Here is a 17049-nt window from a genome sequence, read left to right as displayed (position 1 = left end):
TCCTTTGGACTACATAGCTCACCTCTTGAAGTTCTACACATCTTCCCAAACAGCACCATCTGCTGGGGAGTGAGTGTTCCAATACACGAGCCTGTGGTGGACACTGTGCACTCAAACCTTACATTCTGCAGACGGATCCAAGCTTCTAATGGCTTTTCCTTTCTGGAAGACACATCCCCACCTGCAGCTCCCAGTGTTTACCCACAGTCACTATTTGCTCCATCTCGGTGCAGCCAATTCCTGACAGTCTTCCTTGTGTGGTACCCTGTGGCTGTTCCAATCTTCAGCTAGTATCACCAAGAGGACCACAAGGACCAACCCTGCCACACCCATCCGGATTGAATTCTCCATCATGTAATCTTGCTTCTTGGAGTCTAGAGACATAAGGGAAAAATAGGTAATTGTTGGCCACGATCCATTCTACCCTAATCCTACATCCCTGATGTAGGAGGGACTCTTTCCCATGTCAATGTGCCAAAATGTGATCCCAGCCCTTTTTAATGAGCTCATATATTCACAGACACCACACTTTTAGGGTGTGGCAAGATAGAGGGAGGCCAAGGGTGAGAAATTGTGGTTCTTAGGAAAGGAGGTGATTATGGGAGTTTGTACTTTGTCTTTCTCACCTCGCTTGGTGGTTTCATTGACCTCCCAACTGTGTTTCTTCAACACCTCCCTGTGTTGGAAGCTCTGAATTTTTTCCTTTGAGCTTTCCTCACTTTACATAACAACTTATGTTCCTCTTAAATGTGGCAAAATAGACACACAGTCACCACTGCCTGGGAGATTTAAGACACATTTAGCTAAAACTTATCTCCACTTAAAAATGACCCTTTCGATGATGATTGAGCCAATTGCCTTATGCATGCTAGGCAGGTGCTCTGTCATTCCAACTTCTCATCTCCAATTATATAGACAATGATGTTCAGTGAACTACTTATTTTTATTTTTTCATGTGTTAGACGGTCTTTATCTTTATAAGTCTGTTTCCCCCATGACTGTAATGTAATATGTGAGCTTATTATGTTCAGAAAAATTAAATGTTCTTGTTAAAAGAGGGTTTGTCTAGCATGCATGAGTTAGTGAGACTATCTCAGAAAAGCACAACGATTGCATTACTTAGTCGATTATATGAAATGTGATTTTTTTCCTTTTATCATTAGCATGGTAATTAGCTTGGTTGAGTTCATTAGCCCTTTTCTTTAGAGTAAGCAGGTCCTGTGTCTTGTTTTAGAAGCTATCTCCTATATCAGGGTCAAGATAACTCTCTTCTGTGGGTTCCCACAACAGGATGTATTTTGCAGTTATAGGCCCCTAATCCATCAGGAGTGTGTTCTTGTTTAATTGTACTTTAATTCTTTTGTATGGAGACCCAGTTGTCTCTATGGCACTAATTGAAAAGACCTATCTAGCTTCACAGCATTGCAATGAACAGCTACCACACTGCATAGCTCATAGCATGACTGGGGTGACGATACCAATTTCAGAAGATGGGCATGAGATGTAGAATGCGGTCAACCCACTCAGCTACCAGCAACTAGTTTCCGCTGCCTGAAGTCTCACCTTTCCCCCCCCTCCTTCAAGTATGGTGTTATATGCCAACCACATAGCAAATGAGTCCTGTGATTCAGCCTTGATATTGAATCACTCCCAGTGGACTCTGAAAGTGAATGTAAGGACTACTAAGACTGTAAATTAAAGAGGCGCACTAGACTAGACTGTATTTGGATCTTCCGTCTCAACAGGGATCCCTCATAAGTGATTCTGGATATTGGGCGTTACCTTTATCAATAGACCGGGAAGCTGGAGAGATGTCGAGGAGGTTAAAACCATTTGCTGCAAAGATACCCAGCCTACAACCCACAACCCCAGAGAGGCTAGAGCCCTCTTCCAGAAACAGACGGAAGTAGATGCAGAAATCCACAACTAACGAATGGGTCAAGCTCCTGGAGTACAACCAAAGTGAGGGAAGAGCTATAATGTGAACAAAGGAGTCAAGACCATGATGGGGAAACCCACAGGATCAGCTGACCCAAGCTAGAGAGAGATCACTGACTCAGGTCTGACAAATGGGGAGTCTGCATAAGACTGATCTAGACTCCTTTAATAAGGTGACAATGGTGTGGCTGGGACAATATATGAGGCCACTGGCAGTGGGTCCAAGATCTGACTCTAATGCACAAACTGACTTAGTGGAGCCCATTCTATATGGAGAGATACCTTGCCCCACCTAGAAACGGGTGTGTGTGTGTGTGTGTGTGTGTGTGTGTGTGTCGGGGAGAGGTGCCTTGGTCCTGCCTCAACGAGATGATGGGACAGACTTAGTAGACTTCATGGGGGGGGAGGCCTTACCCTCTCTCCAAGGAGTAGATAGGAGTTGGGGGGAAATGGGTAAAATGGGAGTAGAGGAGGGAGGGGCAACTGGGATTGGAATGTAAAAAATAAATTAAAAAATGCTGCCCTTGTGGAGGTCCCGAGCTCAGTTTATAGCATCCACATTGGGCGATTCAGAATCATCTGTAAATTCAGCTCCAGGGAATCTGTCACCATCTTCTGGCCCCCACCAGCACTGTACACACACACACACACACACACACACACACACACACACACACACACACAGACCACAGAAAAATAAAATAAAATAAATCTCTAAAAATAGATCACAGGTTTCTGAAGGGTGTTCTGGAAGAGTTCAGAAAATCATGTGACAGGGTAGCGTGGAGTAAGTGAGAAGCCCCTCTCTCGTCGTGCTCCTCAGGACAGTGGTCTCTACTGTCGTACTCATCCATCTCAGGATGCCTCTTCCCATTCCCACCTAGAGACAGCGTTGGTGAAGAACAGGAGCTGGGCTGTGACGGATCTACCTGTGACAGTGAGCTCCAGGGCATCGCTGGGGGCTGACCACACATAGGGGCTGCTGTTGTGCCATCCGTAGCACCGGTAGTTCCCAGCAAAGTCAGGGTTCACAGGACCAAGACTGAAGTTGCCTCGGTGCCCTTCATGTCGGTGCCCTGGCAAGGAAGCATCTCCCTCCTTGGCCAGTGAAAATCTGTTGAACAGGCTGTGGGCTGAACTACACTGGAAGGAAATGCTTCCTCCTGGCTTCAGCACGTGGCTTTGATCTGTGGAGAGGACAGGTTTGTCGTATAAGCCTGAAAGAGAAGACAGTGAGATGTTAGCAAGGTTTTGTTCTTTGAAAAATTGTTTTCAGGGTCTGAGGGAAATGGGTCTGCTCTTCCAGAGTCACAACTGCTTTTTTGAAATCCACTTCTAGGGGATTTGATGCCCCCTTCTGGCTTTCAAGAGCACTGCAGCCCCACTGTGTACAAAGCAAAAATCCCTATGTGGAAAATAATAATAAAAAAAATTCAGTTGATGGTGATGGCTCAGCAGTTAAGAGCACCAGCTGCCCTTTCGGAGATCCTGAGTTTGATTCCCAGAGCCTACATGGTGGCCCACAACCATCTATAGCTGTAGTCTGAAGTCGGAGTTTCTGTTCTGTCTGGTCCCACAGTCGATTAGACCCAAATAAGCACACAGAGACATATAAATTATAAACTGTTTGGCCAATGGCTTAGGCTTCTTATTGGCTAGCTCTCTCTTAATTATTAACCCACTTATATTAAACTACGTATTGCCATGAGGCTGTGGTTTACCTGTAATTCGGCATGTTAATCCTTCAGCAGGCATCTCCCTGGCCGCTCCTCTCTGCCTTCCTCTCCCCTGAATTCCCCTTATCTGGTGGCCCCACCTATACTTCCTTCCTGGCTACTGGCCAATCAGTGTTTTATTTATCAACCAATAAGAGAAATATATATACAGAAGAACATCCCCCATCATTAATCCCATGGGCTCTGATGCCCTCTTCTGACTTGCAGACATATGTTCAGACACAGCACTCATAGACATAGCATGGGGTACTGAGTGAAACTCTGTCTCAACAAGTAGAAAAGTGATGGAGTCAACTCTATGTCTGTCTGGGGCATGTGATGTACAACAGGGTTATTTCCAACCACAAAGGCAAAATTATGTCATTGGTAGGAAAATGGGTACAACTGGGGATTATTACATTAAACCAGATTCAGAAAAAGAATCACATGTTTTCTCTCATTTGTGGATCATAGACTTTTACATAGATACATACATTAATGTATGACTATTTGACATGAAAAGAGAAGCAATACTACACACACACACACACACACACACACACACACACACACACACACAAATCCCAATAAGAACAAAAGAAAATTTATTATTTGTTATGGGGATTGAATCCAGCGCCTTATGTTTAAGAGGCAGACACCATACTACTTTTTATGTATTGACTTTTTTGAGTTTTAAAGATTTAAAAATATTTTTAAACATAATTTTTATTGATTCTTTGGGAAACTTATATAATGCATTGAAATCCCTCTCACTTCCCAGTCTTCCCATATTGGTCTTCACCCTTGCAGCTCCCCTCCAAAGAAAATAAAATTATCAATTAACAAACAACCAGAAGAGAACTGCAAAGCCCTTCATTTCTCTGTCTTTCATGCCTCTCCATCACCTCTTCATCTTAGTTGCATTGGGAGCTTTGGTGTGTCGTGATTCCTTTCTTCAAATAGCTTTGTTTGCAATTGTTCATTGTAATGAGTTGTTGGTCTGGTTCACGGCCTCTGGCTTTTGGTACACTATCAATACTGGCATCTCACTGAAGCCCTCTTAGGCGTTCTGCTGTTGCCTGGAGTTACAGAGGTCCCGCAGCTCTGTTCCACAGGACCAGTCCCTTCATGAGCTCCAGTAGGTCATAAATAGGGTAGATGATGGAATGGGCCAACTCAAAGCACTGGATACAGTACCTGCAAAGTAGCTGAGCTGGTCAGCCTGGGCCTCCACTAGGAACCCCCCCCCCCCTCCAGGTGAAGGGCAGAGCTAGCTCTCCTTCATCTCTACCATTGTGTCAGCTCTCCTGTGCCCATTGTAAGGTGTGTGAACAGATCTCCCAGGGCCAGGGTCATCAGGGCCAGCTCTCCCACATGGGGTGGGGCCAACTCTCCTGCTGCAGCAGACAGCGAGGGGCAGGGCCAGATCTCCTTGGGCCAGGGAAGGGTGGTGATGGGAAGAATGTCCTTCTGTATGTATGTTTTGCTATTGGTTGATGAATAAAACACTGATTGGCCAGTAGCCAGGCAGGAAGTATAGGTGAGGATACCAGACAAGGAGAATGCTGGGCAGAGGAGGCAGAGAGGAGCGTCGGGGAGATGCCATGTAGCTACTGGGAAGATAGGACATGCCAGGTGTTCTTTGGTAAGATAAGGCCATGTCGAAATAATAGATTAATATTTATGGGTTAATAATTAAGAGATAGCTAGCCGGTAAGAAGCCTGAGTCATTGGCCAAACAGTTTATAATTAATAGAAGACTCTGTGTATTTATTTGGGGCTGAAGGGAGGCAGGACCAGGCGGAAGAGAAACTCTGACTACAAAATGGCTCGGATGGGGAGAGAAACTCAGTCTGAATGGTTCACATTTCTCCCTCCTTCCGAAAGTGATAACAAGGGCCACAAACAACACGGACTCAAACTGCAGTAAGGCCATGGACTGAGACATGGACCTTGGCAGCAGCTCAGGCCTGATTGTCACCCTGGTGCTGGGGGGCAGAGTGGGCCACTCAGATCAGTATGGCCCTGGCAGCAGCATGGGCCTTGGGTACCAACATGACCACCAGTGGTGGCACAGACCCCTGCCTGGCACCCGTATAACCTTTTATGGTAACAGGAGGCACAGACATCAACACAGATCCTGGCTGAGGCAGACCATAGGCACAGACCCAGGCATGGCCCTCTGCAGCAACTCAGGCTTGAATGTCACTATGGCTCTGGGTGGCAGCACAGGTCACTGAGATTAGTGTGGCACTGGTGGCATCATGATTCTCAGGCACCAACATGGTCTCAGGTGGTGACCCAGATCTTGGACATCTGCAATGTCTTCAGTGGTAACTGACCCTGGCTGCTGTGGAGCCACAGACCCAGACATGGCCTTTGGTAGAAGCCTGGCCGAATACCACTATGGCTCTGGGTGGCAGTTCCGGCCACCCATATCAGCGTCTTCCTCACTGTCTTCACTTCTTCAGTTCTGCCTCTCTCATGCCACATGAACTGCTCTGCTTCTCTTTCTCTTCCAATTCTTCACCACATAGTTGTCTTGAGCTACCGGGAGGGACTATGGGTGTCTTCCACCTGCCCAGGCTGGGCAGGGCTGGGTGAGCTTGTGGGTCAATTTTTTTTTTTTTTATTTACTTAGGTTTTGAGACTGGGTCTTGAAATGCAACTCAGATTGGCTTTAAACTCATGATCCCTCTGTCTCGGCTTGAGTGTTGGGATCACCGGTGTGTACCAACACACCCAGTTTTTCCTCCCCCTCCTCCCCTCTCCTCCTCTCCCTCTTCTTTTCCCTCCCCTTCTATTTCCACTCCTCTCTCCTCTCCTGCCATCTTCTCCTCCCTCCTTTCCGTCCTTTCCCCCTTTTCTGTTTCTTTCAACACACTCTCATGTAGCCAGGGCTAATCTCAAATTAACTATGAAGCCGTGGATGACCTACAACTTCTGCTCCTCCTGCTTTCACCTATGGGGTTATTGGGTTTCTCTTGTGCACCATCACATCTGGCTTATTTTTTATTTTTATATTTACTTTTTTATTAGTTCAAATTAGGAACAAGCTTGCTTCACATGTCAACCCCTTCTCCCTCTCCCCCAGCCCTCAACTATCCCCTACCCTCCCCCCTCCACCCCCCAGGGAGGGTAGGGCCCTCGATGGGGGCTCTCCAAAGTCCACCAAATCTTCCTGGGCCGGGCCTAGGCCCTCCCCCCATGTGTGCAGACCGAGAGAGCATCCCTTCATGTGGGATGGGCTCTCAAAGTCCCTTCTTACACCAGGGAAAAATACTAATCCACTACCATGGGTCCCATAGAGTGCAGAGGCCTCCTCATTGACATCCATGTTCAGGGGTCTGGATCAGTCCCGTGCTGGCCTCCCAGACAGCAGTCTGGGGTCCATGTGCTCCCCCTTGTTCAGACCAGCTGTTTCTGTGGGTTTCACCAGCCTGGTACCAACCCCTTTGATCTTCATTCCTCCCTCTCTGCAACTGGGTTCATCTGGCTTATTTTTAAAATTGAAAAGGTTTTGTGTGTTTGTCATCTATTCCATGGTGTGTATCTATCGTGTACACACACAGCATGATGTCAGATACATGCACACATTGTATAAAGACTAGTTAGAGTGAATAGCACACATATCAACTCACACATTTATTTATTTTATTTTTCTTTGGTGGTGAGAACAGTTGAAATACAACATGCACCACCGCTCCTTTTCTTGCAATGACCCCTTTACCCAGTGTAGTCACGAGAAAAGGATCAGACAATTTTGAAGAATAGGAAGTCCCAGAAAATGCTTGTGCTTTTCAAAACCACCAAGCCTATCAAAACCAAGTGAGAACTAAATGCAATGTGAGACCTTGGAAGGGGTCCTAGAGTAGATAAAGGCCATTCGATAGCAATGAAGGAACTCTGAATATGCTTTAGACATCAGCTAACAGAGTTACACCAATATTCATTCATTCTTGGTCTCCTCAGTCTTCAATATCTTCTCAGTTTTTCTATGAACCTAAAGCTATCTCAAAATTGTGGAGGCAGGGAGGATCTGGGAAGAATTGGAGGAGGGTAAGGAATATGATAAAATATATTAATTGAAAACAACTAAAAAATCTAAAAAATATGAGCATCATTGAATGCAGAGACTCACAGCTGCCCAAGATACAGAGATTAATTATGGCTGTGGGCCCAGATATACACAAGACATTTATACTACCCTTGTCTAAGACCTAGGCAACACTGCCCATAGGTGAACAGGAAGTATATAAGAGTTAGGAGACAGGGTGAGGACTAGCAAATGCCATTCTCTAGTCTTGACAGAACCACCACAATTATTAACATACAGCTGTAATCACCTGCATTGGGCCCACATGAGAGCAATCCTGTCAATAATAATTCAAGGAAGTTTGCCCGTGAGGGAGTAACCTTCAAGGCGTCCTGTCCTTTGCGATGGAATTATTGGCTATTCACAGACTCTGGGAGAGGGAGAATCAATGCCTTTAGTTGTGTACATACTGCTGAGCCCACCAGGCTCCAGAAGATACCTTCAGACCCTTAGTAATAGGAATGGCTCCAGCTAATCTCGGTGGGTCACAAACAAAATGAGTAGAAGTGGGGACGAGAGTGGTCAGTGTGCGTTATGTACGCTGTATGGAGTTACCTACTAATGAATGTAATTAACAACAACAGCAACAACAAAACACCCACAAAGTCTGCTCAAACGAAGACAAAATAACTAGCAGAAGGCCAGGCTCCCAAGGCTATCTCCTTACCTGTCACCACCAGCTCCAGGGGTTTGCTCTGCTCTGACCAGTGGTACTTCTTCCTATACCGACACTGATAATATCCTGCCGTGGTTGTATTCATGTATTTGATGATGAATTCAGCCTCTTTCTGAAATCCCAGTTTCTCCTCTATCACTGTGGGTGTGGAGTTTTTCACCAGGTACAATTGATACAGGAAGGCTTCAGGAGTTCCCTGGCAGATGATCCTCACAGACCCATTCCAAGGAACCACAGGACTCGTGGCAGCAGATAGGATAGGAGTGGGGAATTCTGAAAGGAAGCGTAGCTTAGGCTCAGACGGCATATTCCATCTACGTCGGGGGCTATGCGTTAAACTGCAAAGGGCCTGCAACCGTTTCATTTAAAAATAGTACGGTGGGGTGTCTGGAAATAAATCTCAGTTGATAACGCGCTTGACTTACAAGCTCTTTTTAAACATAATTGTTTGTTTTCATTTTATGTGCATTGGTGTTTTCCCTGCATGTGTATCTGTGTGAGGGGGTCAGATCTTGGGATTACAGACAGCTGTGAGCTGCCATGTCAGTGCCGGGAATTGAACCTGGGTCCTTGGGAAGAGTAGCCGGTGCTCTTAACCACTGAGTCTTCTCTGCAGCCTCCTTGACTCGCAAGAATGAGCACCTAACTTTGCCTCCCCAGAACCACAGAAGTGGTGGGGTGTACTTATAACCCCACTGTGGAGTCAGAAGCAATCCGGGCTTCAGGGCCAGTCAACCTAGCCTAAGCAGCGGCCCCAGGCCGGTGGGAAAACAATACTGAATGCAGAGGATCTGCTTGCCTGTGGTGCTGAGAAATTTTGAAGGCTGAGTTGTGCGGCCCCAAATGGGACACCAAAGCCTCCTCCTCTAAGGCTCAGGGAACAGAATTGGCAAGTGTGTGGACAGGAAGTAAGAGGTTAGGGAGAAGAGCTGTGAAATGTGATCCCCTGGGAAGGGCATAGCCAACGCAAACATATTTCACAGTGGTAGCAGCAGCAGCAGCGTCTGCCAGCCTCAAGCCTGTGCAAGACTGGTGCTGTCGATAACTAACGATAGACGGGAGAGGAGCCCACAAGGCCTCAGTCCTCCTTGCTGAATTATGGATTACCCGTGGATTCTGAGGAAGGGGTAGGCATTATCTTCACCTGGGTACCCACTAGTGAGCCCACCAGTCTCCAGTGGCTACCTCCAAACCCGTGGCTGCACAGATGGTCCAGGTTAAATTTAGCGCATCACGAAACAAAGGCACGGACACATGAGAGAGACTTGTAGGAAATGAGGGGGTGCTAGAAGGAAGTAAGAGAAGGTGTGGGGTGTCAGCCATAAGAGCAGACTATATACACGTATGAACACGCCAAAGGACAAATTTAATTAAAGATTAAAAAAAAATCAACAAGGTGGATATCACCTGAAGGCGGAAAACAGTAGTGTCCTGAGCCCGCTGTATGTACCCAAACATGCATGCTTATCTGCACATACATGAAACACTCTTTCAAAGAAAGCAGTTGTTCTGGAGTATATTTCTTTGTTTTTTTTTTCAAGACAGGGTTTCTCTGTATTGTTTTGGAGGCAGTCCTAGAACTTGATCTTTAGACAAGGCTGGCCTCGAACTCACAGAGATCTGCCTGACTCTGCCTCTGGGATTAAAGGCGTGTGCCACTAAGGCCCGGCCTTGGGGTATGTTTCATACATTGAAAATTTGCCATTGGAAACAGGGTTTTACTATGTGGTTACAATCCTTTTGCCTCCTAAGAATTGGGGTTACGTCTGTGCACCATCATGCCAGTCTTCCTTTTTAACGACTGTCAGGGTTAGTTCAGTTGTAGTGATTATGTCATCATGCTGTGCAATCATCATCATGAAACAATGGTTTCATGACTTGGCACTCTTCCCTTAGTCAGCGTCTGGACCTCAAATCCATTTCCTGTCCCTAAGTACCCAAATAAACAGAGCTTGCGCCGGGCATTGGTGACACACGCCTTTAATCCCAACACTCGGGAGGCAGAGGCAGGGGGATCTCTGTGAGTTCGAGGCCAGCCTGGTCTCCAGAGTGAGTGCCAGGATAGGCTCCAAAGCCACACAGAGAAACCCTGTCTGGAAAAACCAAACCAAACCAAACAAAACAGAGCTTGCATGCATTTATGTGTGTATATTTTATACATACATACATACATACATACATACATATCTGATAGAGGAATGAAGAGTGCTCTAAGAACAGGACCAGGTGACCTGGAACTGGAATGGGCAGATCCTGGTGATGAATCCAGACCTCACAGGGAGACTGAACATGTTAGTTATCTTCCTGGCTTTCCTCATTACTGTTGATTAGCCTTGAGAAAGTGATTTTTGATCTTGAAGACCTCATTCTCAGTTTTTAATTGTTATATGGAATAGACATTGGGGCACTGGTTCCTTTCATCATGACATATCTGTTTTGTGGGGGCAGCTCAGTTGGTGGAACATTCCCTATCATACAGAAAGTCCTGGGTTTGACCTTTGGTATCACAAAGTGAAACCAAAACAAAAATACAAGTACTGTATGCTCACTGTGTTTAGGAAGGTGATTTTAAAATACTTTTTCGTTTTCAAATATGCATATAACACATTTGGGTCATTTTCATCCTCCTCAAATCCCCTCTATTCTTGCTCTGTTTCTGAATCCACCCTTGTCTAGAATCTCCTTTTTAATTTGATGTCTTCTTTCAATCCACCAATTTTAATCAGAGTTTCTTGGACATGTGCGAGAGGTTATTTAATGGCATGTGGGTAACTTAGTAGAGACTGCACTAATGAAGAAAACGACATCCTTTTCCCAGAACCTATTAACTGCCCATAGACCCACAATGAGGTTTATGACTACATCCTTGATCTCATAGAGTTAAAACAGCTGATCCTAACAGTCAGTCCGTCATTCATTTAGAAGACATTGGTGGAGGACTTAATAAATACCTGGCATAATAGTTTGCCCTGTAGATAAAAGGTTAAATAAACAATAATTGTTGATGACAATAAATTTGATTTGAATGTTGAATAGTAGTAACTAGAGGCTCAGAAATATAAGGGAGTTGGGATAGGCAGAAGTTGAATTGAGGAACCAAAAGTTAAAATTAATGAAAGTGTAAGAACTTGGGCCCTGAAAAGAGAACATCTTTTCAGGTAGAGGAAAATTTAACTCCTTAAATCAGGAGTGCCATGCCTGTCGCCTGATCCCCTGTTCTCAGAGAAGGGGAGCTAACTGTCCACCACTCCTGTTAACATTCCTTTGCTAAATGCTGGTCATAAAGATTCCCCAGCTCAGGGGATCACTGACAGACCCTGTGACTCTGTAACCCTGCAAGCCCATGCCCTGTCTTATCTCACTCAAAAGTATCTCACTTAAAATATACAGCTACTGCTTTACTCTGTACTTTGTATGACCTTAAGTAACCATGGAAACTGTAATTTGTGGCCTTCAACCTTATGGCTGCCTATTTATTTATTTATTTATTTATTTATTTATTTATTTATTTATTTTAGTTTTTTGAGACAGGGTTTCTCTGTGGTTTTGAAGGCTGTCCTGGAACTAGCTCTTGTAGACCAGGCGGGTCTCGAACTCACAGAGATCTGCCTGCCTCTGCCTCCCAAGTGCTGGGATAAAAGGCGTGTGCCACCAACGCCCGGCGGTCTGCTCCTTTAAAAGCTTCTCTTTTTGGCAGGGTGGCATCTCATTTGTCAGCCATGCAGTGAGATCCTAGCTGGTCAGCTTGAAATAAAAAGAAACCTTTTGCTTTTGCATCAGAGTGTCGACTCCTTGGGTTAGTCTCTGGGCTCCGAGAACCTGGCACAATCGAATAATGGGCAGTTCAATAAATGCTAATTCTCTACAGAGCAGCTAGGTGATTACAGTTTTCAATCATTATTATTTATGTTGTGAATAAGCAGGTGAGAAGAATTTGTTAGTCTCCAAACACAATGTAATACTAAGGTAAAAGGCAAGGACAGATATCTAAGTTATGACTTCCACATTTGTCCCCTATGGCTTCCACATGCACGCTGTGGTATTTTTATACACTGCCATGGGAATATTACTCTGTTTTGATTAGCACATGGGGTGTGAATACATTGCATGTTACATCACAATGCACCCTGTAAATGTGTGCAGTTAAGATCCCAAGTACACACTCGTAGCCTTGTGATCCACAGAGTCAAGTTACAGAAAAGGAGATTTGGTGCGGGAATTCAGAACGGGAAGTGGAGGAGGTGTGTATAGGTGAGACGGGGACTGCAGAGATAAGGGGCGGTTACAGGAAAGACCGAGAATTGATAAAAACAAAAAGTGAAAGACAAGCTCAATGAAGGTGAGTGTGAGTGAAGAGGAGAAGAGACAGACACTCTGGAGAAGTAGCTATAAGCCGGGAAAGAAGGTGGGAGCCAACTTAGAATATTGCACCTAAGACAGATCTGTGAAGTTATAGGAGGGAGATACCGAAAATTGTATTTTTTAAAAAGATTTATTTATTATGTACATGGTGTTCTGACTGCATGTGTGCCTGCAGGCCAGAAGAGGGCACCAGATCCCATTACAAATGGTTGTGAGCCACCATGTGGTTGCTGGGAACTAAACTTATGACCTCTGCAAGAGCAGCCAGTGCTCTTAACCACTGAGCCATCTCTCCAGCACCCTAGAATTGTATCTTAAGCATTGATAAGTCAGTCTTTAGAAGGATGTTGGAGTTATTCATAACTGCCAGAACATGGAAACAACCTAGATGCCCCTGAACTAAAGAATGGATAAAGAAAATGTACATTTACACAGTGGAGTATCACTCAGCAGTAAAAAGCAATGGAAGTCATGAGATTTGTAGGCAAATGGATGGAACTAGAATAAATCATCCTGAGTGTGGTAACCCAGACCCAGAAAGACAAACAAGGAATGTACTCAGTCATAAGTAGATATTAGATGTAAAGCAAAGGATAACCAGGCTACAATTCGCAACACCAGAGAAGATGGGATTACGATGGATTGAGATGGCCAAGCTGGGGGAGGAATGAAAGAGATATCTTGATAGAGGGAGCCATTATGGGGTTAGGAAGAAACCTGGTGCTAGGAAAAATTCCCAGAAACCTGTAAGGATGACCTTATAGTGGAGAGGGTGCCTGAACTAACCTTCCCCTGTAATTAGATTAGTGACTACCCTAACTATCATCATAGAACCTACATCCAGTAATTGATGCAGTGATCAACAGCCAGGCACTGGGCCAAGCTCCTGGAGGTAATTTGAAGAGAGGGAGGAGGGATAAAATGAGCAAGGGGGCGTCAAGATCATGTTGGTCAACCCAGAGACAGCTGACCTGAACTAATAGGAACTCTCGGACTCTGGACTGACAGCTGGGGTACCTGCGTAGGACCAAACTAGGCTCTCTGAATGTGGGTGACAGTTGTGTGGCTTGATCTATTCGTGGGACTCTTGGCAGTGGTACCAGGACTTATCCCAGGTACATGAACTAGCTTTTTTGGAGCCCATTCCCTATGGTGGGAAACCTTGTTTAATCTTGATGCTGGGGAAGGAGCCTGGCTCTGCCTCAACTTGGTATGCCAGACTTTGTTGACTCCCCAAGGGAGGCCTTACCCCCTTCTAAGGACTGGATGGGGCTGGGATCAGGGGGAGGTGGGGAGCAGGAGAAGGGGAGGGAAGGGAAACTGGGGTTGGTATGTAAGATGAAAAAAATTAAATATAAAAGGATGCTGGAGAGAGAAGGCATGGTAGATGAAGGCTTCACATGTACTAGGAGGCCAAAACAAGAGTCGGATTAGCAGAGCATGCAGAATTTAACACTATTATAGCTTCTTACACTTAAGCTGATGCTTCTCTCAGTACTCTTTAGGGCTCAACATTGTGGTACAGTACATGAGTACAGTACAACAGAGCAAGGATAGACTGACTTCCTCTAAATAGGTGAAGTAAATAAACTTTGTTTTGGAGGAAAAATGTGAGTCAACACTCAGGAGGGTGTTAGGCAAAGACAACTCATGACTTCCTCTTATGAATTCTTGGTAAAACACGGGTCATTGTTAGACATGTAGCTAGCAGAGGCCAAGGCTGTAGCTCCAGAGTGGTCTTGAGTCCCCTTAATGAGATAGCACAGTTATAAACAGCAGACACCAGAATGGGAAACCTGGGCTTCAGACCATCTTCCTATTAATCTACTCCATAGCTCCTGTGACTATTATCTAAGGTGTTGTGAAGGACACAACTTAGGAGACACTTACCTTCTTGTGCACAAATGGACTGTCCCAGGAAGACTGCTGGAAGAGAGCCATTGGGGAAATTTAACCTTCTAATATCTAACCTGTGGTATAGGTCTCCCTGCATAATGAGTTATGGAGTAAAGCTACGTGTGTGTGTGTGTGTGTGTGTGTGTGTGTGTGTGTGTGTGTGTGTGTGTGTGTGTCTATTTATCTACCTACCTCTATATATTATTTACATAGCTGTTATTTATACTAATTTTTTAGTTAACTCTCTAACATCTATTACCTGTCTATTATATATGCATGCATGCATATATGTTTATACTTATGTGTTCATCATCTCTCTCTATCCACCCACATAGCTATTACGTATTGATTATCTTTTATCTATTATCTGCAATCTATCTTCCAGTCAGTTTCAATCATTTATTTATCACCTTTCTTCTATAGATCATCTAGTTTTGTCTGTGGTGTATCATTTCTTCTACCTAGCTCTAGCTTTCACATGTATGTCTGCATATCTGTAAGGATTTTTTTTCCCAAAATAACCACAGCCTTGAGGGTCACCCTTACATTTTTGGTCCCTCTGTCTTTTCTCTCATGATGCCTAGCAGTCATCATGGAACCCAGACAGTGTGCCATGGGTTGAATAGAGGCAGGCAAGGCCCACAGCTCAGTTGCTAACTGAGACCCAGTTACAGTCATTTCAACAGAATGGTAAAGAGATTTGACTATCCTTGACTGCCACTAAACGTCACCTAGCTTTCATTTTAAGAGGGGGTCTAGCTTTTGTGGGAGTCCTGTCTTTCTTGCTAACCCACTTTCATTTCATAACTCACCGAGACACAGCAAGGTGATGTCCTGTGGAGCCATGGTGCTGATATGACCTTAGTCCAGTTAGCTTCCCGTCTGTGTGCATTTGCAGACAGCAGATTCTTGAGAGACAGTAGGACCCACAGGATGTGTGAAGTCTGAGTCCCTGACCACAGGATTTCTACATCTTGTGCTCCATAGGCAAAAGGAACAGTTCCCCTTTGAAAAGTTCTCAGTTGATCATGGGTGGACTCTCAGAAGAGACCAAGAATCCTTCTGTTTAAATTTCACGAATGAAAGGAGGTGTTTTCTTAACATGATGTCTAGTGGTGCTCAAATTCCACATTTTTTCACCTGAGATTTACTTTTTATTTTTCCTGGCAGGGTTTATTATGCAGGTGAGGGTACCCTGGAACTCACTTAATGAGGCACAGACTGTGCTCAAACTTAGTGTTCCTTTTTCTTCATATTGCTGAATGCTGGGAATACATACGTGTACTACCACACTTTTTTTTTCATTTTTTGTATTTCCCTTTAATGTATCTGGGAGATCCTTCGTTTCTTTCTTTCTTTGTTTAAATTAGAAACAATCTTATTTCATATATCAATCCCAGTTCCCTCACACCCCCATTCTCCCATGCCCCCACTGACCCCCATCCCATCCCCCTTCTGCTGCATAGAAAGGGTGAAGCCTTCTATACAGGATCATCAAAGTCTGTCACCTCCTTTGGGACAGGGCCTAGGCCCTCCCCATGTGTCTAGGCTAATTTAATACCCCTCTATAGGGAATGGGCTCCCAATGTCCATTCATACACTAGGTATAAATGCTGTTCCATTACCAGGAACCCCATAGACAGCCCAGACCTCCTGACTGACACCCACGTGCAGGGAGCCTGGTTCTGTCCTATGCTGCTTTCCAAGCTGTCAGTCTGCGGTTCATGAGCTCCCATTGTTTAGATCAGCTGTTTCTGTGGGTTTCCCCAGCATGGACTTGGCCCCTTTGCTTGCCACTCCTTCCTCTCTACAACTGGATTCCAGGAATTCATCTCAGTGCTTAGCTGTGGGTCTCTGCTTCTGTTTCATCAGCTACTGGATGAAGGCTCTAGGATGTCATATAAGGTAGCCATCAGTCTCATTATAGGGAAGGGTATTTAAGATAGCCTTAGATTGTTAGTTGGTGTCATCCTAATAGATGTCTGGACATTTCTTTAGTGCCAGATTTCACTTTAAACCTATAATGGCTCCCTCTATTAAGCTATCTCTTTTCTTGCTCTCCTCTATTCTTCCCCCAAATCAATTTTCCTGTTCCCGAATGTCCTCCACTCCCTCCTCTTCTCCCTTCTCTTTCCCATAACTCCCTCTCCCCTCCCCCATGCTCCCAAGTTGCTTAGGAAATCTTGTCCCTTTTCACGTCTCCAGGGAACTGTATATGTTTTTCTTAGGGTCCACTTTGTTTCCTAGCTTCTCTGGAGGTGTGGATTATAGGCAGCCTATGCTGCCAATCCTTTGCTCTATGTCAAAAATCCATATATGAGTGAGTTCATACCATGTTTCTCTTTTTGTGACTGGGTTACCTGGCT

At 44.9% G+C, this 17049-nt stretch overlaps 1 protein-coding gene across 1 annotated transcript; it reads right to left on the bottom strand.

Annotated features, from left to right (window-relative positions):
- Positions 1 to 210: 210 nt before the first annotated feature.
- Positions 211 to 15529, bottom strand: Fcar (Fc fragment of IgA receptor). The gene is made up of 5 exons (XM_035449554.1): positions 15496 to 15529; positions 14678 to 14713; positions 8417 to 8698; positions 2874 to 3155; positions 211 to 392 (listed from the first exon to the last, which is right to left on the bottom strand). Exons 1-5 carry the CDS (start codon positions 15527 to 15529, stop codon positions 211 to 213), a joined length of 816 nt encoding a protein of 271 aa, XP_035305445.1.
- Positions 15530 to 17049: the final 1520 nt, after the last annotated feature.

The sequence above is a fragment of the Cricetulus griseus genome, chromosome 9, assembly GCF_003668045.3.
Source record: "Cricetulus griseus strain 17A/GY chromosome 9, alternate assembly CriGri-PICRH-1.0, whole genome shotgun sequence".
NCBI lineage: Eukaryota > Metazoa > Chordata > Mammalia > Rodentia > Cricetidae > Cricetulus > Cricetulus griseus.
The sequence above is the reverse complement of the archived record's forward strand: the minus strand, read 5'-3'. Positions and strand labels throughout refer to the sequence as shown.

Bases quoted from the DNA above. Each gene is read 5' to 3' on its own strand.
- Fcar (XM_035449554.1), bottom strand. From the start codon at position 15,529: ATGGCTCCACAGGACATCACCTTGCTGTGTCTCG. The intron at 14,714-15,495 runs GTGAGTTATGAA...GCTCTCTTCCAG, and splicing joins CATCACCTTGCTGTGTCTCG to CAGTCTTCCTGGGACAGTCC. The intron at 8,699-14,677 runs GTAAGTGTCTCC...GCTTCCTTTCAG, and splicing joins GTCCATTTGTGCACAAGAAG to AATTCCCCACTCCTATCCTA.